At 38.2% G+C, this 24,563-nt stretch overlaps 1 protein-coding gene across 1 annotated transcript in view; it reads right to left on the bottom strand.

The window, feature by feature from the left end:
- Positions 1-24,563, bottom strand: part of Pde3a (phosphodiesterase 3A) — a 280,496-nt gene that overhangs the window by 105,427 nt on the left and 150,506 nt on the right. Inside the window, exon 2 of the mRNA XM_059258742.1 lies at positions 16,391-16,441. Coding sequence (XP_059114725.1) covers positions 16,391-16,441 — 51 coding nt within the window. The remainder of the gene's footprint in view (positions 1-16,390; positions 16,442-24,563) is intronic.

Raw genomic sequence — 24,563 nt, 5'->3', positions numbered from 1 at the left:
CTCTTTTTGTGTCTGTCACCCCAAGTGTGGGTACCCATGGAAGCAAGAAAGAACATTTGATTCCCTAGAGTTACAAGCAATTGTCAGCCACCTGACTTGGGTGCTGGGGATTGAACCCAGATCTTCTGTGGGAATAACAAGCTCCCTTAGCTTCTGAGCCATCCCTCTATCCAATAGAGATATCATTTTAAACAGATGACCTTGAAAGTTGATTCTCATGTTTCCAGGACAACAGAGATACTTGCTCTAGTGGATTAGACAAGAGAGAAGGACCGGGCATGCTGTGTCATGAAAAACGCTCATGATACAGTAAACACGAATAGCATGGTGGGGTAGAATCAAGGTGGTAGAACGGGATGATAATGAAATTATCACTCACCAGAGGATTGAGCCAGATGTGGGAGTTCACACTAGCACTCAGAAAAATCCCAGAGATGTCAGGGCTAGCCCAGGTTATACAGTAAGTTTAAGGTTAGACTGGGCTATAGAAGGAGACTCTACCTCAAAAAGAAAGTCAGAAGATAGTTTTTTTTTTCACATATTATTTACTTAAGACCTCCCAATGCACTGAATATCAAGAACAAGTGTGCAGTGTGGATGTAATTGAATGAATGAGAAGACCATGTCTTGTAAAGGCTGTCTCTCATTTTCACTTTCACGTCTTCTAGTGGAACTAGCACTTTCACTGTTTCTAAGATCATTATCTTCTGTATCACACCCACCTAGCATCCCAGTTTATGTAGAATCCTGCAGGGTAAAACTTTAAAAGTGTTGAGTTTAATGAAATCCCAGGCAAATTACATAATCATATTTTTATATATAAGTATATATTATATAATTATAATCCTTGGCTTTCATAGAAGTGGCTTTAAGATGAAGTAGATAGGAGTTTTGACACAGATTGAGGGCTACTAGTTACATTCAAAGAGGCCACACTAATTCAGAGGTAATTTTGGCTCCATTCTCCTTAACAGCCCTTCGCATACACAGTGCATTGAAGTGTTGATACTGGCTCATTTTCTGTACATAAAAAAATATCTTTAGGGAATGCAGGCTTGACAGAAACTGCAATGGTACATTGCTGCTGGGTGAAATTACCATATTTTTTAAAGAAAAACAATTCTAAAATGTTTGTTTCCCACACATTGATAAGATGGGGATGCAGAGACGGTTCAGTGGTTACAAGTACTTGAAGTTCTTGCAGAGGACCCAAGTTTAGTTCCTGGCACCCATAGTGGATGCTTAAAACTTCCTTTAACATCAGCTGTAGGGTATTATTTACCCTTTTATGGGTTCTATGGGACTCACAAACATGTAAATAAAGATAATCAATCAATCAATCAATGAAAGGTGGTATGAAAAAAATCTAGTACTTAAGAATGGATGTTACATAGAGTTTAGTGGTTAAGAGTCCTTCCTGCACAATCAGGAAGACAGGAGTTTGAAAGGTGGACAAAGGTGACTTCTAGTGAATGGAGGAAGAAATGCATCTTAATCTACCAAGTTAGACTGACTCCATTAATAACTAATCTTTACCAAATGCCCAAATCACCTGAATCATTTATACATTTTAGGTATAAAGCAAACGTCTATTTAGAGTAATCCTTTTGACAAGTATGAACCTCCCTCTTACTATTGAGATCATACTTTTAAAAATGTTTGTTTTTAAATTGTGTGTGTGTGTGTGTGTATGCATGTGCATGCACGTGTGTGCACCTGTGCACATGGGTATAATGCCCACAGAACTCAGGAAAGAGTGTAGGACCCCTCTGGTGCTGGAGTTATAGACAGTTTTGAGTCACCAGATGTGGGTGCTGGGAATTGAAGCTCGGGTCCTCTGTAAGAGCAGCTAGTGCCCTTACCCTCTGAGGCATCTCTCTAACCCTAGGACCACAGTTTTATGTTCTTCCAAAAAACTTAAAAAAGCATAAAACCTCAAAAGCTCTAAATATGCAATCAATGCAGAAGGAAAATCTCAAAGAGTCTATTGTTACTGGATGATGATTATGAATTTTCACAGCACTATAATCTTCTAGTTTGGGATACAAATTTGAGAGTTTGTTCAAGAGGTCTAATCCAATAAAACATTCTATTTAACCTTCCAAGATATCACTGTAATCCCTCAAAGATCATTCCAAATCTTTGAGAAGGTCTTTTGATATCAGGTCTTTTGTGACCAATAATAAGTTAAGCATGCCAAACCTGTTTTGGTTTATTTTTTATACTTCTGGCTTTTTGCTTCAGTTTTTCAACTACCCTTCTTTGATTGAAAATCACTATAGGACAGACATGTTCTTCATATGTTTTACCACCATATATAATTCACACTATAATTTGGAACATATGATAACCACGTGTGATGCACAATAAAATATGTTTTAACATTCAGATTTTATTAGAGTCACTCTCATATTTTTATAAAACAGACTTTCAGAAATACTAATAGAAAGTCTAGCTATCCTTCAGTTACAACAACACTTCACTGTAGTCAACTTGTAAAACAGGCTAAAGGAAAGTTCTGTGTGTTCAGATGCCCATGGTATGCCTCATCCATCCATCTATACATCCATCCATCCATCCATCCATCCATCCATTCATCCACTCATCCACTCATCCACCCATCCATCCATCCACCCATCCATCCATCAATCCATTCACCCACCCACCATTCATCTCTCCACCCATTCAACATTTCTTGAAGGAATCCCAAATGATAATCACTACAAGAAATACAAACAAGATGTTTTAGAGATATGAGAACCTCAGCATCTCTTGGAAAATTCCACATATCATTTTAAATTCCAAATACATAGGAGATGAAAATGTGGATATCATATAGGAGAGTGTGGCTCAGATGTCTGAGACTCATTATGGACTGAAGAAGGCAAGGACTAAAACAGCACTTATCACAGGCACAGAAAACATGCTAATGAAGCTACGAAGTAGTGAAAGAGCCTCATGCTCTCCAGAGTCATGAAATTTGACCTATTTTGGATACTTGGTTGTTTGAAAGCAAAACTAGGAGCCAAAAAATAACAGCAATGTGTCCTTTTCCAAGGCTAACTAAAATGAGATAAATATGTTTAGATTCTAAGTGTAGACGATGATGTAAAGGTTAAAAGAACTGGGTGTGTCACGGCATATACTGTACTTTGCATAACTCTAGGTTGTACCTTTTATGTGGATTATGATATAGATGAATCTGCTGACTTATGAAAAGTTGTTGCTTTGATACCACAGGTTAAGATAAACCTGCATCAATTTCCACTGTCATTTCCCTGCCCCTGAACTCTGTCGTTTGTACTTTTCTTTCTTTGACCTCATCCCTTTATAGAATACCATTAGCCTTCATTTGACTATGAAGAAGTGAGTGATACAAATCTAAAATGCCAGTCTATCCTTCCCTTTGGTGTGTAGATGAACCAGCTATAACCACAGAATTTGCTACAAGATATAGATACAAGATCCATTCACATGTTCCTTACCTTTAAGTGATATAACATAGACACTCTTTTTTTTCACCAGTGAAACTTCTGAAAATGAATTTGTCCTAGCTTCATCTCAGGCCTTGTCAGTCTAGTCAGGTCTATAGGTGATACCAGGTGGACCTACCAGTCATGAGAATGACCACTGAAAAGTACCTCCCAAGGAAGTGGCTAATTTGCTCCATGCAGAATACAGCTGAGAGTCAGCCTCTCATGTTTTCATATATTGAAACGTTTCCATCAAGAAAAGGGCAGAGTTAAAGGACCTTCCTCTGAAGTGCTCTGTGGTATACACTATTACACATTTAGATCTTTACACTTTGGACTGCTTATCATTTATTAAAACAATAACAAAATTCCCCTTAGAAAACAACTTCATTAAAGCCTAAAGAATCTATTTTATGCAAATAATTCTCATCAGCACCAATATATAAAAAGAGAATGTGCTTTCAATATTTTGATATCTCAGGATCTACTGATATATTTATTTCTCTTTATTAATAGTTGATAGTAAGTCACTTCAGATTAAAAAAATGGCTTAAAAAAGACAGTAATGTCCACAGTGCCAGAGAAGGAGCTTAACCATGACAGCACTCATTTTTATTAAAGTAGTACTCATTTTATATGTAAAAAAATATTCTCACCAGGTGGTGGTGGCACACGCCTTTAATCCCAGCACTCAGGAGGCAGAGGCAGGCAGATCTTTGTGAGTTTGAGGCCAGCCTGGTCTACAGAGCGAGATCCTGGACAGGCACAAAGCTACACAGAGAAACCCTGTCTCGAAAAACCAAATATATATATATATATATATATATATATATATATATATATATATATATATATATATTCTCTTTGATGCCAAAAGGAAATTTATCAAGATATTGCAAATCTCCATCATAAAATGAAGGGATTATCTATCCCCCATCATAAACAAGGTATATGCAAATGGTGGGTCACAATGACACCATGATTACAGCCATACATTGAAACACCCTCTGCTATTTAAGTAACATAATAACTTAACTTTTGTTTCAAGCTGGATTAATGGCAATGTTTATGGTAATAATCAGCAAAAAAAAGCACAAATGCTTTTTAAGGAAATCTCATTTGGATATGACTATTTACTCTCAGAGTTAAAATAATGCTTTTCCCTATCCTGTCTTTTTCCATAAACAAAAGCCACAGTGCCAAGATCCAGCATCAGAAATGGCAAAATTATATATTTTTCTTCTTTTGGGGCATAAATAGCAATGCCAAGTTCAGTTTGTTCCATTGATTTTAAGCCAAAGATACAGCAAAAAATAGTGGAAAGCCTGGTCCCATCATGTGTTGTAGGTTTCTATTAAAGTCCTAATGTAAATTCCCACTCCCTGAGTGGCGGGAGGCAGGATTACCTCTGCACATAAAAATTCCATGGGATAAGAGACAAGGTGGGAAAGGGGCGAAGGGAAGCAAGGGGCCAAGCAGGGAAGGGAGGGAGGACTCATGCTCTGGGATTGAGAATCAGCGCTATAACTAAAAATATGGTTTAAATATTATCTTTTAATTTTTTAAACATGTCTGTGTGTGTGCATGTGTGTGTGTATATACATACATGTTCATTTATGATATCTTCTGCCATGACCCACTTGTAGAAGTCAAAGGACAATTTGAAGGAGTGGATTCTTTTCTTCCTTCAATCATATGGGTCCCTGACCATCAGGTTCAGTTGGAGGCATCTTTACCCATTAAGCCATCTGACCAGACCCTATTATCTTTTAAAAATCTTATTTTTAAAATCATTTTTAGACAGCATCTGACTATGTAGACTGGACTGGCCTTGAATGTACATCTCTACCTCAGCAGCTGTAATCTGAGATTACAGGCAGACATTATGTGACAAGTCTTACATATAATGCTTCCATATCAACGTGAGAAATTCCTACTCCTAATAAGATGTCAATTTATGAAATAATCAGACACTACCCTACATGTTATCTCAGATATTAAATTGAGAAAATCTCAATGTATCCAGAACCCTTTAGAAATAGGGAAGTCCAGAAGCATACAGATAGTTTTAGAAACATGACTTCTCTGTCTCAGTACTCGAGCTTTAAAAAACATTTCACTGAACACTAGAAGGTTGCTATCTTACTAAGTAACTGATATTTCAGCACAATTTATTCAAGTCAACTCTAAGCTCATAAATTATAACTACCTGGCTTTGAAGTTGCAATGGTTTCCCTACCCCTACCTCCGACATGCTGGGATTATAGGCAGGTACCACTGTGCCTGGCTCCATCATCTTTGATAGTCAACTAGAGAAATGGTGCTTTCACTGTCTGCACATCCACTTGCCTCTTCTAGAGCTGTGAATCCATCTTCCTTAAACAGTCTTCTCATTAAATCACTCTCAAGGTGTGTGCCACTGAGGCTGCCTCAACGACTCTCTCCAAGCTCTGTATTTTCATGAGTGGAAAAGAAAAGAACTCTGCCACACAACTCTAGGTTGGAAATAGTTGCAGAGGTCAAGTGAGAACTGTAAACCAGAAGAACTTAGCTGTAAAGCCACAGGACCTCTCAGCAAACAATTGTGATTCGAGTTTTGTTCTCATTGGGTAGCCTGTGAATTTCCAATAAGAGCAAACTTTAACTTGCAACATTCTTGAATTTTCCAGAAATTGTAGACTGCATAATGTATCAACACATTCACACACAAACAAATATACATATTCACACATATATACCACACATATTAATACATACATACATGAACACACACACACACACACACACACACACACACACACACACACACAGACTTCAAAGCCTCAAATACCAGGACCTTAAAATTCATACTGACAGGAAGCTCCATTCATATGACTTATAAAATAACTATAACATTAATATCTACTCTTCTGGTTTCAACAGTTAATATGACACCTGTTCCTTGTATTGTCTGCTTCTTTACAAAATGAGCCAGGTTTTAAATGCTGAGATGAGAACCACCAAGCAATCTGTAGTCACAGATACAATTTCCATGGGTTCTGGGCAGTGAACTCAGATCTTCAAGCGTTGGCAGCAGGTACTTTCACCTGCTGGCCATCTCACTAACCCATCTAACATAATACTTTTAAAAGGGAAGGGAAAAGGGGGGAGACTTTGATGGTCGTATGAAATGTCAGTATTAAACAACTTTGCAGTCTTCCCCTTACAGTGGAGGCAAAGAAAACTCTGTACTATAAATATAATCAGAATAACATTAGAACTATCCAATTGTACATAAAACTGGCTATGCATTAATAAGACTAACTGAAAACATTTCCCCTCGGGGATTAAAAAAAAAAAGTATACCAAGGAAATGCCAACTTCCTAAATCTCAGTCTTTTGTTAGGATGGCACATGCCCACAGTCATTGTAAAGACCAACCATTCCTCCACTTTCCTGCCACCCTCCTTAGTCAACCTGCTTTTACCCACCACATGACTCTCCCATCATGACCACTTGGTGGCCAATGAATCATTCTAGCTGTAACACCCTTGCCTGAGATTTTTGTCTTATATGAGACTCTGTTCATATCTGAACTATCTTCCCCTCTACAGTTTTATTTGAAAGTAGAAGAAAAACTTCACATTTCCACTTCAGAGTACATTTTCTCAAATAGTAAAAAATATCTTACTCTATGCCACCAAGAATGTAAAATCACACAGTATTTAAAAAGTATTGGACTTTGTCAGATTCATCAATACAAAGAACAAGTGGACCCACTCTGAAGTTATCATATTTTTCTCTTGCCTTTATAGCAAGTAAAAGGGAAAACTGTAGACCTGCAAAATTCGTTAGCAGAACTTGTATATTTATTTTAGAAGACTCTAGAAACCAAATACCACTTTCCTTAACTTTCTTTTTGCTGCAGCTTCAACTACAAGAATGGTCAGGAAGTACTAGGACTGAAAGAAGTATTGTTGTTTTGAGCACTTGGTAAATGTAATGGCTGCTTACCCTATTCAGAGTCCCTGCAGGTAAATACCTACCAACAATGCCTGCCATTCCCATTGTTTTTTGGAAGTTTTATAAGGTCCTACAAGGCTGTGATTTAGCAAGAACTTTTATAAGGCATTGCACATGTCATGGGAACAATGCCCCCAGTCCTCAAGATAAGAAGGTCACTCAATAAGCACTAAACACGTCCACTAATCTATGAACATGGTGCGAATGAAAGCACAAATGCCAATGGCAATTTCCCTTCTATTTCTGTGGACTCATTTGACTCCTGTTTATTGATGCTCTCTGCAAAGGTCCAAGGCTTTCAACAAAGAGCAACAGACTCAAGGTCACTCACCAGGTCACAGAAGCACATGCTCCATGTAGCCACTGCATGGCAGAAGCACCTTCTCTCCTGGGCCAGTAAACCCTTTCCCCATAGTTTCTGAGGACATTATCCCTCTGTGAGAAAACTACTTCACAGGGATATGATCTTTAAAAGTGAAGTGCAATGCAGAGACTGAACCTGAGATTGTGTAGTGATGAACACTAAGTGAGGAAACTCCCATATTCCTGTATGAAGTGCCAAAGCTAATTGGTGCACAGTTACCAACTCCCTTCTACCATCAGCAGAGACTATGCCATAATCTCAATCAAAAGCAATTTTGCTTTCCCAACAGCACTTGGCCACATTTGGAGATGGTCTTCACTTTTACCATTGGGAAAGGGGGCTGCCTTTGTCTCCGGCTGCCAGACACTGCAATGCACAGATAAGACAAATGGCTCTAAAGTTAACACAGCTTTTCTGTTGCTTTTCATGTGAATAAGAAGCAACAACTTTAGACCCATAAAATTAGTTTCCAAAATTTGTGTATTTATGTCATAGGCACTTATATGCAAGATGTTTGTATTGGTTCATTTATTTTCTCATCTCAGAGGACAAAGGCAAGAAATACTTGCACTTTGATAACAGCAAGGGTGCTCGAGACACTGTTATTAAATGAAATTAAAAAAAAAAAACTTCACAAAATGAAGAATGTTTCAAAAAAGAGTGTCCAAACAGTAACTATCTGACAACAGAAGTTATACATGTATATATATATATATATATATATATATATATATATATATACATATATATATGTGTGTGTGTGTGTGTGTGTGTGTGTGTGTGTGTGTGTATGTGTGTGTGTGTATGTGACCCTTATGGTCACTACTGCATGAAATAACAAAAGTCACACTTAAAATGCATGGAGCCCAGGCACATATTTGTTGCATGGTCTCATTCCACAGAAGCAATCTTAAACAAATTTTATAACGTACCAGACACAAATACAGGAAACACAACAGTAGATATGGAGAGACAGCTCTGTGATTAATACCACTTGATGCTTTTCCAAAGAACTCTAGTTAAGATCTCAGCATCCACATTGGAAAGCATATAACCACCCACAACTCCAGATGCATGGGACCTGACACCCTCTTCTGGCTTTCACAAGCACATACACATGACACACACAAACACTAAATCAATCTTGATTAGATGAGTATCCCAAAAGGAACAATTATTGGAATAATTTCTAGACTTGTAGAAAAGTAGGAAAGAAAAAGAATGCAAGTGAAAGACACTAAGTTTGTGCAAAGTGATCCTAGCAGCAAACTCGATCCAGGACATGAAATGCTAGCAAGTAGTGACGGGGGGTGGGGTGGGGGGGGTGGTGGTGCACTTGGAAGATGGGATAATGGCGCCTGCTCTGCTCACACTAATCCCTCATAAATTCCTGGGAAGTGTGGTGAGGCATCATCATAAATTGTATTAAGAGGAAATAATTTTAATATATTTACATGACATTTTTCCAGAGCAATCTGGAAGATATTTATATTGTTCTTCACATTTTCTTATAAATTATTTAACCCAGAAAATAAATGACCTACCACTGAATTAGACATTTATGGGCAAAGGATTAAGTTAGCGAACCATTCTCTGACATATCCAGACTAACAGAAAAGTGAAGCACAATGGCTTCCCACCAAATTCAGCCTGGACACTTAGAGCTGCAAAGGCTAACTGGGCTTGGGAATTGCTTCCTACTCTAGCATTTTCACAAACTGGCATCTCCAGGTTGCCACAGACAATTAAGTACCTATAACTAACATAGTTCAGAGGCTGCTTTGAAGCATACTAGGAACCTAATACATTAAATAACATTTTCCACCAATCTGTTCAGCTACCTTCTTGCTTTGCGCATTTACAAATTCAATTATTTATGAACAGTGAAACCAGAATCTCATCATCTACAGCAAGACTTCAATCACACCAATAATTGTTCCGAGGGAACAGCCTTAATTCTTGCTGACAAAGCCTGGCTGTCAGTAGGAAATCAATAATACACCAAAGGAAGAGAAGAATCTGTAAGTTCTTATTGACAAATAAAAGTCTTTCAGTTTCCTGTTTGTCAAAATGATGGGAAGTTCATAGCTTCACAAGCTAAACTTATCTTTCTCACTGGGCCATCCACTGAGTGATGAGTAAATTTGGGGTCCTTGGAATTCCCCCTTCCACTTAGGTCCCTTTAGTAGGATAGAGATTTTCTGTTGCTTCTCTTTACTTCCCACTGGAAAGATTTTCATCAAGAATTTAAGAGAAAAAGAACATAATTGCCTTCTGAGAATGTCATGCCCTGACTTCATGTGGTATTACTGGGAACGATGCCACATGAAGGATCTCTGCGTGATCCTGGGAGTTTATTTATCATTCAGCATTTTTCCTATATTTGGATGGTCTAACAATTGAGAGCAGATGCTTTAAAAAGCAGAAAGTAGAAACAAGAAAGATTAACTGCAAACCTGTAAGCTGATGGATTAAGTCAGAGAATTATTGACTACAACACAAACAAATTTGAATAAAGTTCTTGCTGAATCTAAATAAAGATATGCAAGTAGGTGATGAAATTTATTCAAAGCAAGATAGGTAGGTTTTAAATAAAAGTTTCACATACTTAAATATTTAAATAATGCATATATGATATAACCTTGAAAGATGAAGGTAAATCGGAGAAAATTCCTATTTTTTTAAGCAGCTAAAAGAATCCTCAAAAAGTCAGATCTAGCCTGGTAAAGATTAAGGTTGACTTTAGATAAAACTAAATGTTCAGAAAACTTGCTTTCTGTGAAGTATATGAAGACGAAAATCATTTTGTTCAATGTTGATTCCTCAAAAGTTAAAAAAAATACCTGAAATAAGTCCATATTTTCCCTTTAAAAATACATGTATTTATTGTGTGTATATTTGTGCACATTTATGGGCCAGAAGGCCCCATGTAGGACTTGTTCCCTCTAATATGCAGGCTCCTGGTATTGAACTCAAGTTACTATCCGGTTTAGAAGCAAGTGCTCTACCAGCTAAGCCATCTTGCTATCCTGCACATTCATGTTTTCTTATCTTTCCTAAAAATGGATTTGTTAACTTTTTTTTTTAATATGCCTGAGTGTTTGTTTCCATGTACATAAGCACCATTTGTGTGAATCATACCCATGGAGGCCAGAGGAGGGCATTAGATAGCATTTGTCTCCACGCATGCATGAACAATTTGTGTGCCTAGTACCAATGGAGGCCAGAAGAGGGCATCAGGTCTCCTGATGAGTTCCAGAGCGGGTAAGTCACCATTATGTGTAATGGGAACCCAAACTGGGTCCTCTGCAAGAGTAGTGTGTGTTGGTAATCACTGAGCCATCTCTTCGCCCTGCCATGTTTTTCTTAAAATAAAACACATTATAATTTGTCATTTAGAACAGTAAGCACTGCTAATAAAATAGCTCTACAGTTTCTACTAGGCTATCTACCAATTAATTAATCAATTAATTATTGAGATAAGGTCTTGTCTATAGTCTAGGATGCCCTCAAACTCTATGTGACCCTTTTGTCTCACTCTTCTAAATGCTGGGGTGACAGGTATGAGTGGTCACCTCTGCTCCTGCTAAGATTTCTTGATGTTCACACCCCAAGTCAGCCCTCCTATAGTTATCTACAACATTATTTCCACCATTCAAGATCTTGCATCACACACACACACACACACACACACACACACACACACCCTGCCTCTCAAGAAAAGGTAAGACCTTAGGTTGGCAGTTGTTGTTGAGTCTTAGATGGTCTTTTAACAAAAAACCTGGAGGCAGATACTGGGGTGAAACCTGAAAGATCAGAGCAGCCAAGCAAGCCACAGCCAAACTCACCTCACCAACTCCTCAGCTGATCCTGTTTCCTCAGACTAAAAGCCTCTGAGTCCTCACCCAAAAGGATCTCAGTTGAACTGCCTTAGTTCCTCACACCTTATATACCTTTCTCAGCCCTGCCTTCACTTCCTGGGACTAAAGGCATGTGTGCTTCCCAGTACTGGGATTAAAGGTGTGTGCCACCACTGCCCGGCACTGTTCAAGGCTCAATGTGGCCTTGAACACACAGAGATCCAGATGGATCTCTGCCTCCCAAGTGATAGGATTAAGGGTCTGTGCTACCACTGCCTGACCTCTATGTCTAAACTAATGGCTGGCTCTGTTCTCTGATCCTCTGGCAAGCTTTATTGGGGTACACAATAAATCACCATAGGTAACAGCCTACTTACATTTTGAATGATTGGTCCCCATTTCTTCTCTGTGGGACAGATATCTTCCTACTTTTCCAAAGCCTTTCCATATGTACATGTGCTTTGGGGGGCGGGTCTCCAGTGTGTTGTTTATCTGAGAATACCATCAGTTTTGCTGGTATGGGGTGAATGACTGGGATGGAGCTAGAGGAAGAGGAGGGCTGTGTGAAAGGAAACCTTACACACAGGAGCCAGAGGGAGCCCTGTGAACAGAGCTTCATTCCGTCCCCGACAGCAGTTTCCCCGTCATTGGGCAGCAGGCCTTGGAGCCGCTTCTGCCTGCTTTCCTCGGCATTTTGTGTCTGCTGATAACTATGGATACTCAGCATTTCACTCCCTCCTGTTGCTGCCCCCCCCCTCACTGCAATTCTTCCTTTCCTTTGAACGGAGCTTTTCCATTTTACCCTAAACTTGGTTCAATTCCTGGATTCTCATTTCTACCATAACTTTTTTTTTTAAATCAAAATCGCTTTGCTCACACTCACTTGCACCCTAATCAATCCACCCAAAGGTATTTCCCATGATTCTCATTCTCTTGGGTCTGTGGTCTTAGCCTTCCTTTCTCTGACAGTGCTGCTCAGCTCTGACTCAGTTTCTCCCACTGCTGATTTCTGAGACCATGTGCACAGAGCACCTCCCTCTCTGGCTTCCTCTCAGCCCTACCAGTGAGTAATTCCCAAGAAGTGGATTTTCTTCTGTTTTTCTCGTCAAATATTCTTCTGGGAGTCTATCTGCTGCTGCAGTTAAATTATCACATGGCAACTGGCATTTCCAGTTTGACATTCGCTCTCTTCTGGCCACGGTGCAGCTAGAATGGTCCCTTAAGTATTTGCATGAGGCTTCCTTCTGGAATTACCATCCTGGCTCCTCACTTAATGGTGCTCACACTAAAGTTGCCATTTTCCCTTTGAAGGTTTCTGTTTGTGGCACAGAATCTCCCAATACTCAAACTCTTGACTTTCCTTACATCTCCCTGACAATCTCATCAACATCATATGGCATTCTCTGTCTCAACCCTTTAGAGTAATTCCTGAGACAACACCCATCCCATCAATACTGTGTGGCATTCACATCAGGTCTTCCTGTAACATACTTACCCTATAGGCTTTAAAGAGATGCTACAAAGAAAACTCATATACACCCAGACATGTCCCAGTTCAGACAGTTGCTCAAATACTTTTTCATTCATTGTTCCCTCTATGCACTTCAGGAGACTTGCCTAACATCTAAAGCTTGGCCAGCTCTGCTGGTCCCATCTCTGTTAAGTAATACTAATTCTCCTAGACAGAAAGAACTACCAAAATCCCATTACATTTTGTTTATTTACTGGTCTTTCTACCAAAGGCCTTATATGGCAATTACAAAAAATGTTCTATTTATTTCTCAATACATATTTTATTATTTTTAGTCATATATATGATTATGGGTCTGTGGGGGTGGTGTATGCACATGTGTATCAGGTCCTACCACACCAGGGGTTTCAGATTAACTGTAGCTGAAACTACAGGCAGCTGTGAGCCACCTGACATGGATACTAAGAATGGATCCTCTACAAGAACAGTACATGCTCTTAACCACTGAGCCATCTCCTTACACCCCCACAATTTCTCTATTTCAAGCTATGACCACCATGTACTTACTTAGAGTAAGTGCTTGCAAACCATTCCAAATTAAACCAAACTGAGACGAGATTTCACCAAGAGCTTGGAGGGTTAGTGAACTATTAAAGAACAGGCATTCAGATGAAGCCTGCTTGGAATTCCCTTTGAAAGATTGAACTGTTTGAGAATATTATATCTTTTTTTAAAAGGCAGAAAGAGAAGAAGGGACTAATGCTCTACTGAATGCTTCTGGTCTTTTACGGTAGCAATGTAGTGAGAAATTAGAATTAGGTCAGGGGTGCTACCTGGCGCTGCACTTTTCCTTCTGGGATTTCTAAAGAATGAAGGGTTCACCGTGAACTCTTATTACTTCTTAGTGGGCATTTTTCTTTGACAATTTTCACTTAACTAGAAGACACAAAGTGGGATGAATGTATACTACATTGAGAAGAGTTGCTCTGCTGGCTGAAAGGTACAAAAGCCCTTGCTGTGCATGATACAATTTCCTGGAGCACAGGCTAATTCCTTTGACTGTCAGAACTAGGAAGGGTTTCTAATGTCATCTAACTTGTATGAAATTTCTGAAAATACTTTTGAGTATATAACTCCAGGCTTTTATAATTATATAAAACACCTAGAATATACTTTGTTTGATTCTGAGTTTTCTTTTATTCTTACAATTTATGGCAGCATACTTTCAGGAGATTATTTTTTATAATTAACATGACCAAGCCCAACTTTAATATAAATTATAGTACAATGAGCCATAGAGAGAAATATATTTTAAAAATATATGTATATATTTTACTATGTTCTTTTGGCAGTACATGTCTTCAACAAGTTTGGCTATTTTAAACATGAAAGCATTTGGGCAGTGATAATCAGAAATTATGAACTTATTTATGCTGTTTATTATTAACTATTTTAATAAATTTTTTAAATTTGTAATTATGTGTATTGTGCAGGTTTATGTATATGAATAGCCCTGGGGCCCAGAGACATTGGATTCCCTGGAGTTGGAGTTACAGGCATTTTTGATTCACCCAGTGGGGCTGCTAGGAAGCATATTCACGTCCTCTGCAAGATCCATTCTCTTAATCACTGAGCCATATCTCAGTCCTGTTTCTTTTTATTGCTAGTTTGCAATCATAAAGAATTTATTCTGTCAATCTCAACAACTCATTACCCACAGGAATTTTGCAGGAAATTGTGACTTAAGATATTATAGATGTGAATAGATAGAGAAGTGCCAGAGAGCCGGGCGGTGGTGGCGCACGCCTTTAATCCCAGCACTCGGGAGGCAGAGCCAGGCGGATCTCTGTGAGTTCAAGGCCAGCCTGGTCTCCAAAGCGAGTTCCAGGAAAGGCGCAAAGCTACACAGAGAAACCCTGTCTCGAAAAACCACACAAAAAAAAAAAAAAGTGCCAGAGAAAAAGAAGATGAGAAAAAAAAACAGGAGACACAGTCTTTTGGATAATTCTGATTCAAAGGAGTTTGTTTATATTAGTTATTCATCCAGCTGGTACAGAAAAAAGGATCACAGCCTCTATAAAAATAGATTCACATTATTATCTCAGTTTTTCACTACATCACTGCTATTTAAGACTGTGTATTCAGTAAGATATTTTACCTAAACATGTTCAATAGAAATATTTAATAAAAGTTTTTGTTTTTTAAAAATACTGAATAAACATTTGTTGAAGTAAAAAAAAAAATGACAGCTTCTAAGAGGAGAATTGAAACCATCCGTTGACTTGACTTCATTTTCTCAGTGACCTACATGAACAGTTATCCACACACATAGTGGTGACACAGGTACATAGAGCTAACTGAAACACAACCAGGAGCAGCCCACATTTGACAATGAGCATACATATACTACACAGTACATTCATATACATGAATCCAGAGCTAAGAATTTCCACCCACATACTTATTTTTAGTCAGGTTTACATTCAGGTAAATAGAAAAATACATTTTCTACATCTTTACAAAATATACTTGGAGGAAAAAGAATATTCTGAGTGTGAAACACAGCCTTTATTCTGTCAGGCAATGTAATTATGGAAGAAAAACATATCCACATTGTCTAATTAGGTCATTAAAAAGCTTAAATGCGTCATGGAAGCTTTTTCCTTTGCCTAAGACATAAAATGAGACAATGAAAACAGTCTGGTAATATAGAAAGGTCTAGAATTTGTTTCTTTTCAAAAATAATAGGTCCTTTCATCTTTCTTTTTCCTTAGACAAAGACAATTAATTTAGACACAAAATCTTCTAATTAGTTCAGAGTTTGTCCCGATTATATTTCAGAATATTTAACCAGAAACAGGAAGATAGAAGAGGGGAGAAAGAAAATACATGGAAAATTATCAAAGGAAGTGAATGAAATCAAGAGAGTGGGCTGTTGATGAAAATGCATTCTGCAGAGTTGAGATGAATATAAAGTTCACATTCACATAAACACGAAGCAATTTGGGAAACCAGGAAAGTCTCCGGAAGAAAAGACTGACATCTGCCTGTAGGCCTTGAAATCCAGACTTTAATTACAGCTAACTTAAATAAAAACAAATGGCATGATTATTTTGCCTCTTCCTCCGTCTGCTGATTATTATTTCTTGAATTTCACAGAATCTCATTCTTCAAAGCATTACGAAACAGAACCTGGAAAAACGAAGGAGAGGATATTTACCTGGGATCCTCGTGGTCCTCTTTTGTGGTCCCATTCTGAATGACCCATAAGCTGTGAAGACAAGAAGGTAATTGTGGTAAATGCATATTTTGTGTCACCAATATTTTTATTCTTGATTTGAAAGAATAATTAAGCTGCTAAAATCTGTGTTCTAATAGGAATAATATTAAGTAAACACCATGAGTAAATTGACATGAAGGAATAAATTGTCTTGGTAGCTAGCATTTCAAACTATACTGGTAACAAAGGTATCTGAATATCTCTAGTAGGAAGAATCTGCTATGTATGGCTCTACTATTCTTTGCCAGGGAAATTCTAGACACATGTCAAATTGTGCAAAGCTTCACTTTCATGTCAGTAAGCCTGTGGTCACCCAGGGAAATAAACACCATAAGTCACACAACAGGGCTGTGTAATACGCTCTCAGAAGGAGGAAGCAGAAGGCCGATTTTATTTTTAGTAATTTTCAACTGTACTTATATATAATTATGCAAATCTGTTGTCCTTAAAAATATATACCCTTTTAAGGCTGGAGAGATGGCTTATTGGCTGAGAGTACTTGCTGCTTTTAAGAAGAACCCAGGTTCAGTTCCAGCACCCCTGTGGTAGCTCACAATCAAGTGTCCTAAACTCTAGTTCCAGGGGATCTGATGAACATCCAAGGGCACAAGGCAAATATGTGGTACACAGACATACATGCAACAAAAATAATCATACACATGAAACAGAAATAAAAATAAGTCTTAAAAAGGGATACTATTTGAACTAAGTAAATCAAAATATGAAACTGCAGTAACAGTGATATGTTAAAATCTGTCATCTAACAGAAGACAAGTCAGCCAGTAGTTATAGTATGAGAACAAAACAGAGTGCAATTAAAATTCTACTTTACAATCTTTGACAAGAATTGAATAAGAAATCCTTATGATACGATAATCCAAAAATAAACCAAGGTAATTTATGCTACTCATTTTACAAGACATAGTCGGCCATTGCACTCAGCAGAGTCATTGTAATGATTTAATTATAGTTTGGCTAGCACATGATTTGGGCAAAATTATCCAACTAATCATTATGCAAAATTAAATGTTCACACAGTTCATATTTCTTTAATGCTTTAATTTTTTAATTTTTGATTTATGGGCATTGCTTTTTCTGGTAAATGCTCATTAATTCTAATTTAAAGTTGTTGATGAGGTTTACAAATACAAATCAATCAATCGAATAATTAGTATGGTTTATAAATATTTAAATTAGAGCCATTTAATTACTTATTCTCTAGAACTATCCAAAGCAATTCTTGACACATTTCAATTGTCAGCCTCTTTGTGGCCTTGGCATTGCCCTGTACTAATAGCAGGAAGGTGAGGAGCTATGTACAGAAAGTTTGGTGACATAATGAAGTGAGCTCTGGGTGGTGCTGAAATGATTTAGTAAAGTGTTTGGGAAAGACTACTTTACAGGAGGCTGACTCATATGATTATCACCGGCCGTACTAATAATTTCAAGCCAGCAGGGTTAGAACAACTTGGCAAAGTCTGCTACACATGGCAATCGCAGTAAACACACGTAAACTCATTTTCTAAATTAAAATTATAATCTATATTCCAAGGATTAAAGAGAGAATATCTGTTCATGACATCAGGTCAAGAAGGCAATGGTTTTCTCAGACCAGAAAGAAAATTATAAAATTTCTCCTCTCTCCTGTCACTAATATCTTATATATGTTGATGTTTTAAACCCAGGAATAATGTTATTTCAAATGTATACTGATTTGAGTCATCATGTATTACAGAAAAGAAGATCAACTCAATACTTTGTAAATCGGAGCTTTTAAAAACACTGCAAAAAACTCACTGTCTCAATTTGGCCTTTTCTTAAAAAAAAAAAAAAAGTATAATTTGCCAAGTATGTTACCTATCAGAGGCAGCAAATTCTCAGCATATGATAAACTAATGAGAGAACATTACTGTAAATGAATTCTATTTTATTCTATTATGAATATGTATATGACTTGTTATATTTAAAAGGTATGAGCTGACCAAGAATGTGATTTGTTTGTTTAAAGATTTATTTATTTTTATTTTAAGTGTGTGCCTGCATTAGCTTATGCATGCCATGTGCATGCAGAAGGCTGCAGAGGTTAGCACAGTGTGTCAGATCCCCTGGAGCATTAGTTACAGATGGTTGTCAGCTGCCTGTGTGTGCTGGCAGCCATATCCGGGTCCTCTACAAGAACATTGGTTAACTGCTGAGCCATCTCACCAACCTCTGACTGTTTTATATATATAGGCGATTGCTACTATTTTCAATGCCATTGAAAGTTACATGTGGCATTCTATAGCATATGCAAAATATAAATGAAAAGCAATTAACTATGAATATGATAAATGAGATACAGGAAAGTTCTCTAAATAAGGAGGGCATCAAAGAAAATTAACTGGACATTTCCCCTTATGGGTTTAAAGCTTAACCCTTAAATTATATTTTTAATGAAAATAATTTGAGCTCAAATTACCATTTATTATTTCAGTGTTGAGTTCATGGGGTTTTATTACAGTATTTTCTTTGATGGGTTTTAATGCAGAAGCAGTAGCAAATACTCCTGAAAAAACAGAACCACAGGGCAAAACATTTTAGGAAGTGCTTAGATGTTCTGCAGCCCATTTTCCAGGCTAGTGATTGTGAGAAAATATTGCTAAAACAAATATTAAGGAAGACAGCATGCATACGAAATCCCATGGGTTTCAGAGTGAAGTACAGACTATGGCTATTCTATCAACAGGAAAGTCAGATAGTCTTTTGATCAGTCTGATAGATTTAGTGTCACCTCACAGATGATCAAAGCAGTCAGGGGATTAGTTTTAAAAAAAACATTTATGGGCCAAGGACAACAAGGAACAGAATTAGAAACTGGACATTTTTCTTCTTTCAATCTATCCCATGTGGACTCAACCTTTGAGATCAATGAAAAGCAGCAGGGTACCTAAGCAATTCTGGAAAAACTATCTGGAAGTATTAACTGCTTTTGAGATAGTCCTTTGAAAGAGGAATGTGTGCGACTTTATGATATGTTAAATATAAGAGAAAGAGATGAGCCCTGGAAAATACATAAGCTCTGGGGATGCAGACATGTTCTAGTTAAGAGTGCATAGCTACTTAACTCAGTAAGAGAAAACTGTTTCTCTGTCACCATCTATTAGAAAGTTTCCCCTATGATTTTTCCTTGGAGGAGTGACATTTTGACAAGTATCTTACCGAAAGTTTGATGACATAGGTCATCAAGGTTAAGCCTACACATGGCAGGCAAAAATCTCTCCATAGAATGAAGAATTCCTGAGGAGGGGATGGAGGAGTCCCTTGTGTCTTTTTTTAGTTTTCATGAACCATGGTGAGCAAAATAAAGATACTTAAATTTATTCCTGGTGGACAAGCTACATGTTCTTCAAGAGAGACAAGTCTGTCACATGAAGCATTTAGAACATCCTGACCCTTTGACAGGGAGTCATTTTCATCATTACAGAATAATTCCTCCTCTCCATCTTATTTTCGATAATAAATTTCTGCATCACAGCCTTCAGCTTAGCAATATGTTGCACAATGCTGCCTTCCAAGGAAAACAAAACCACTGCCAAGCACAGAATTCAAGAAGTTCACAAGGCAACAAGGAAACAGGAAGGTTCTATCTGAGCGCAGATATTTTTAAGCGTGCCGTGAGAAATGACAAGAGCTAGCATGATGTTTTCTTAGGTAAGATGCTTTCAGGTGACGCTGACAGAGCTTCATTCTGCTACTTTCTCCTGCTATTTGTTTGTTTATATAAAAATTAATGCCTTTACAGGGGCATCATGGGAGAATTGTCAATGAAAGTCTGAAAGCTGCCTGAGAACTGCAACTCTATGGGAAAGAAGAAATTATTCCTAATACATATTTAAAAGATATGGAGGAAAAATAATTAGCTGAGCCTCATGGTATAGGCTTATACTTTTTTGGGCTACAAAAGCTGAACACCTGCCTGAATGGAGTGGGATCCCGGTCTCCAAAAGAAGGTTTTAAATGGACTGGGCTACAGCTTAGTTGGAAAGCATTTGTCTAGCATGTGCAAGGTCACATGTTCACTCCCCAGCATAGCTTAATGATCAAAGGTGAGGGTGAAGACTCCAGTCACCAGGGTTATGTTTTATGGCGCTTTAAAGAAATATGTTTTGCTTTGAGGGGAGGGTTCAGGTTTCACTTCAGGCCAGGCTAACCTAGAACCTAGCTCAGGCTGGCTTCAATATCACTGTGATCCTCCAGCCTCGGGCTCCTAAGTGCTGGCATTATATTTGCTAGTCACCTTGACTGGCTTTAAGAAAACTATTCCCTTCTGGTGGTGAAAATTACGAACACATTTTAAAAAAAAAATACAAAAGTAATTTACATAGGAGGAAGTCAGAGCTGCCAGAGGGTCCACTTTTTATACTTGTTAACATTTATTCATTAAACAAATTTTCATTGTATGCCTATGATGTGTAAGGCACTGATGTAGACACAGCTAATACCACAGTGAGAAGAGCAAAATGTAATTTTTCTTCTCTGGTACTTATAATTTAGCAAAGGAAGATGTAAGACATTCACAGAAGCAGCCAGCCCACATGGCCCTGGTGCAGATGAAGAGGTTTACAGTATCCTAAGAGGATGGCAGTGCAGGAACAGTGGGTAACAGCTGGGGCTGGGCACAGAGCTACATTTCTGTAAGGAAGCCAGAGAAGCCCCTTTGAAAGACGGCTTCTCCGGGAGACCTGGAGAAATTAAGACATGCATACTTGTAGACCTGAAGGAAGAGCACATCAGACAGGACGCAGCAGGTGCATAGTCCCTGAGGCAGGAGCAAGAAGTGCTGTCTGTGAGGAGCAAGAGTGGGTCCCTAAGCTGCCATTTAGGGGGAGTAAGATTTGTGTAGTTATAGGTCTACATTTGATAGCTTACTTCATTCCAACAGAAAATAAAAAGAATAAACCAACCCTAGAGAGCATTCTCTATAGAAGACTGAGGCACTGGGAATTCTCCTTGCCCTAAACTCTTAATTCTATAAAGAGGCACCTTCTGCTAGTTGCCATATATAGCATATTTTATTTTGCCTTGTTACATGTGCTCCAATAATTATAAAATTTGGGTATAGAGCACTTGCTTAGCACACTCAAAATGATAAGTGCTTGAGTGGGTGTGGCCTTCTCTCTCCACGTTTAATATGATAGCCCTAGAATTTTCAGTGTGATGAGCAAGTTCAAATTTATTAGCCTTGGCATATTATCCCTCTGGAACATGCTTTTCAATTTTTTTTTTTTTTTTTTTTGGTTTTTCGAGACAGGGTTTCTCTGTGTAGCTTTGCGCCTTTTCCTGGAACTCACTTGGTAGCCCAGGCTGGCCTCCAACTCACAGAGATCCGCCTGGCTCTGCCTCCCGAGTGCTGGGATTAAAGGCGTGCGCCACCAACGCCCGGCTGCTTTTCAATTTCTTTATAGGTATGTTTACCCACTCTAGAATTCTGTGTGATGATATGGCCACCTTGCTGGTTGCATGTGCGCTAAGGCTGCCAAGGTGAAGCTCTCTGGGCTGGGAAGATATGCAACTGAGCATTCAGACCAACACAACTCTGTCTGCTTTACTCCTAGACATTCCTTTCTTGGTCTGCTGTTGTCAAGAGTGGGATGTCAGTACTACACTGTGCTCCTCCAAACAAGGGATGATAGAAGTTTGCTTTCCATCTGACTAAGTCCAATATAAGCTAACATAATCAGAGTCTCCCATACTTTGTTTCTTAGCCCGCCCTGGTTCTACATTCAAGACCTGAGATTTTGCAAGATGTAATTCAGATCATGTGGAAAACAATTACTTCATTATTTAATGGCTAAACTAGGAGACATTATCAGCTGCCTTTAGGTGGACCAGATATAACTACCTGCCTGCCTCATAAACAGCCTTCATTACAACTTCTTCAGTACTCCCCTCTCCAGTCGCCGAATCAGCTCCAGGTTGAAGGGTTTTATCAGTGACACTGACTTTACTGAAGGTTTTATAGGGGATGCAGACGAGTTACATTATACAGAACACAGCCAAGAGCCCTGAAAATAAGCTCCAGGGAGCACACAGTTCCTCCACACCCAACTGTGCCTTGTGTCTTTTGTGACAGAGCAAAGTAGTGAGTCTTTTCAATTTACTAGTTGCAGCTTTTCTTGCCTTTAGAATCTTTCCCAGGATCAAACAAATACCTTTGTGCACATCCCAGGACAATATAGCCTCTCTGATGCTCTCCTTCTTACATTGTCAGAAAAATTAACAAGAAAAAAGGAGTTCCTTAGAATTACCATTTAAAAAATGATGATGATGATGATGATGATGATGGTGTGTGTGTGTGTGTGTGTGTGTGTGTGTGTGTGTGTGTTTAGAAACTGGAGGTTATCTTGGCTGTTGGTCTTTAGTTACCATCCACCATTTTTGTTTTTAAGATGGGTTCTCTTATTGGCCTGAAATTCACCACATAGCCTAGGCTGGATAATCACCGAGCTCCAGGGACCCCCCTATCATTGATTACAAGCATGTGCTTCTGCACTTGGGATTTTGCTTTTTGGTTTTTGGGGTTTTTTGGGTTTTTTTTTTTTTTTTGTGTGTGTGTGTGTGTGTGTGTGTGTGTGTGTGTGTGTGTTTAATGTAGGTTCCAGGGATTGAACTCAGATCCTTCTGCTTGTGTGGCAACTCCTTTACCCTCTTCAGAAAGCATTACAAACCTGAACATAGCCCACTGGAAGACTGAAATTAGTGGAGACCTATTCTTTCCACAGACACGAGGCCTTAATTCCACCCACCCTAAACCTCTGATCCTGACTCTTAAGTATAGCACCCGGGCAGCCAGTAGAAAGTCTCCAACATGGAGGAAGAAGGCTTCATACAGCAACTCAGAAGAGCTTGAGTTTGAAGCCTCGGTTTCCCTAGGGCAAGTTCTCTGTCTCTGTAAGTGTAATAAAGTTCCTACACTTGAGTTTAGAATGTTTTAATAATTCTCCTTTGCCTCCACCCTCACAATGATGACCAACTCACTAACCCTACATGCTGCTAGATCTTATAAATACTAGTGAAGTGACATCTGGAATTTGCATAACATTTATACTATGTGTGCATTGATAATTCTCGGTGCAGGCACTGTTACTGATATATCATCATAACCAACTCAACAGTTCTTTTCTGTAAGATAGTTCAGGAAAACTTGGCAGTAAGATGAAAAAAGCTTATGATTCTGCATAAGGAAATTCCACCAGTGATATTTCAGCCCACACAGGTTATTAAAGTCTGGCGAAGTAAGTCTTCAAGGAAGGAGATTTAATTTAAACATTCCACAGAACCTTTCTTTCTGCTTAAAGAAAGATCAACAATTTTCTAAAAAAATAGATTTTCAACAATCTGTTTTGTGGTTTTCTGAGTATTTTTCTTATTATTTATTCTTTCATTACTAAGAGTCATATGACCCTACTTTATAAATATAAAAATGAATTCAAACAGGCAGGATGGAAGCAATTACATAGTAATTGAACAAGGACTAAAATTTAGGTCAGCTAGGTGCGAATCACGTTGTTTCTTTTCCCTATTGTTTTGCTTTTAGCATAATCAGAGCCCACACTAAGTCTTGGTCTTTGGCATAGGAGCGTTTTGGTGAGGAGAAAGAAAGACACTCATTGCCCTTTGCATTTTCCATCTTTCTTAAGCCTGTGGAACATGAGAAATTTTTAATTTTTCTAAGCGCTGTAAATTAATCATACTTCATACCAGTAGCTGTGCGGTCATCTCTAAGGATATGGTAAAACATACATTGGTTGCTTAGCTATGAACTGTTCTTTTGACACAGCTCATTAGTGCCACATATTCATTCCTGAAATCATTCATTCATTCATGCACTCTTCCAGCACATACTAGGTACACATATTTAGCTCCATGTTCTATGAAAGTGTAATAAGGATGGACTTTCCCAACCTAGAGGCTCCTTGCAAGACCTTCTGAATTGTTAATTAGGAGTAAGGAGTAATTATTCATATGAATTCATCAGGGTAACTGGCTCAAATCTCACCTCAGACATGATGCTGACTTATGAGTTACATGATCTCAGTACAAATTATATACTCATCAGTTAATTTTAATGATC

This window comes from Peromyscus eremicus, chromosome 3 (genome assembly GCF_949786415.1).
Source record: "Peromyscus eremicus chromosome 3, PerEre_H2_v1, whole genome shotgun sequence".
In the NCBI taxonomy this organism is placed as follows: Eukaryota; Metazoa; Chordata; class Mammalia; order Rodentia; family Cricetidae; genus Peromyscus; species Peromyscus eremicus.
Note: the sequence above shows the minus strand (reverse complement) of the source record. Positions and strands in the feature narration are given on the sequence as shown.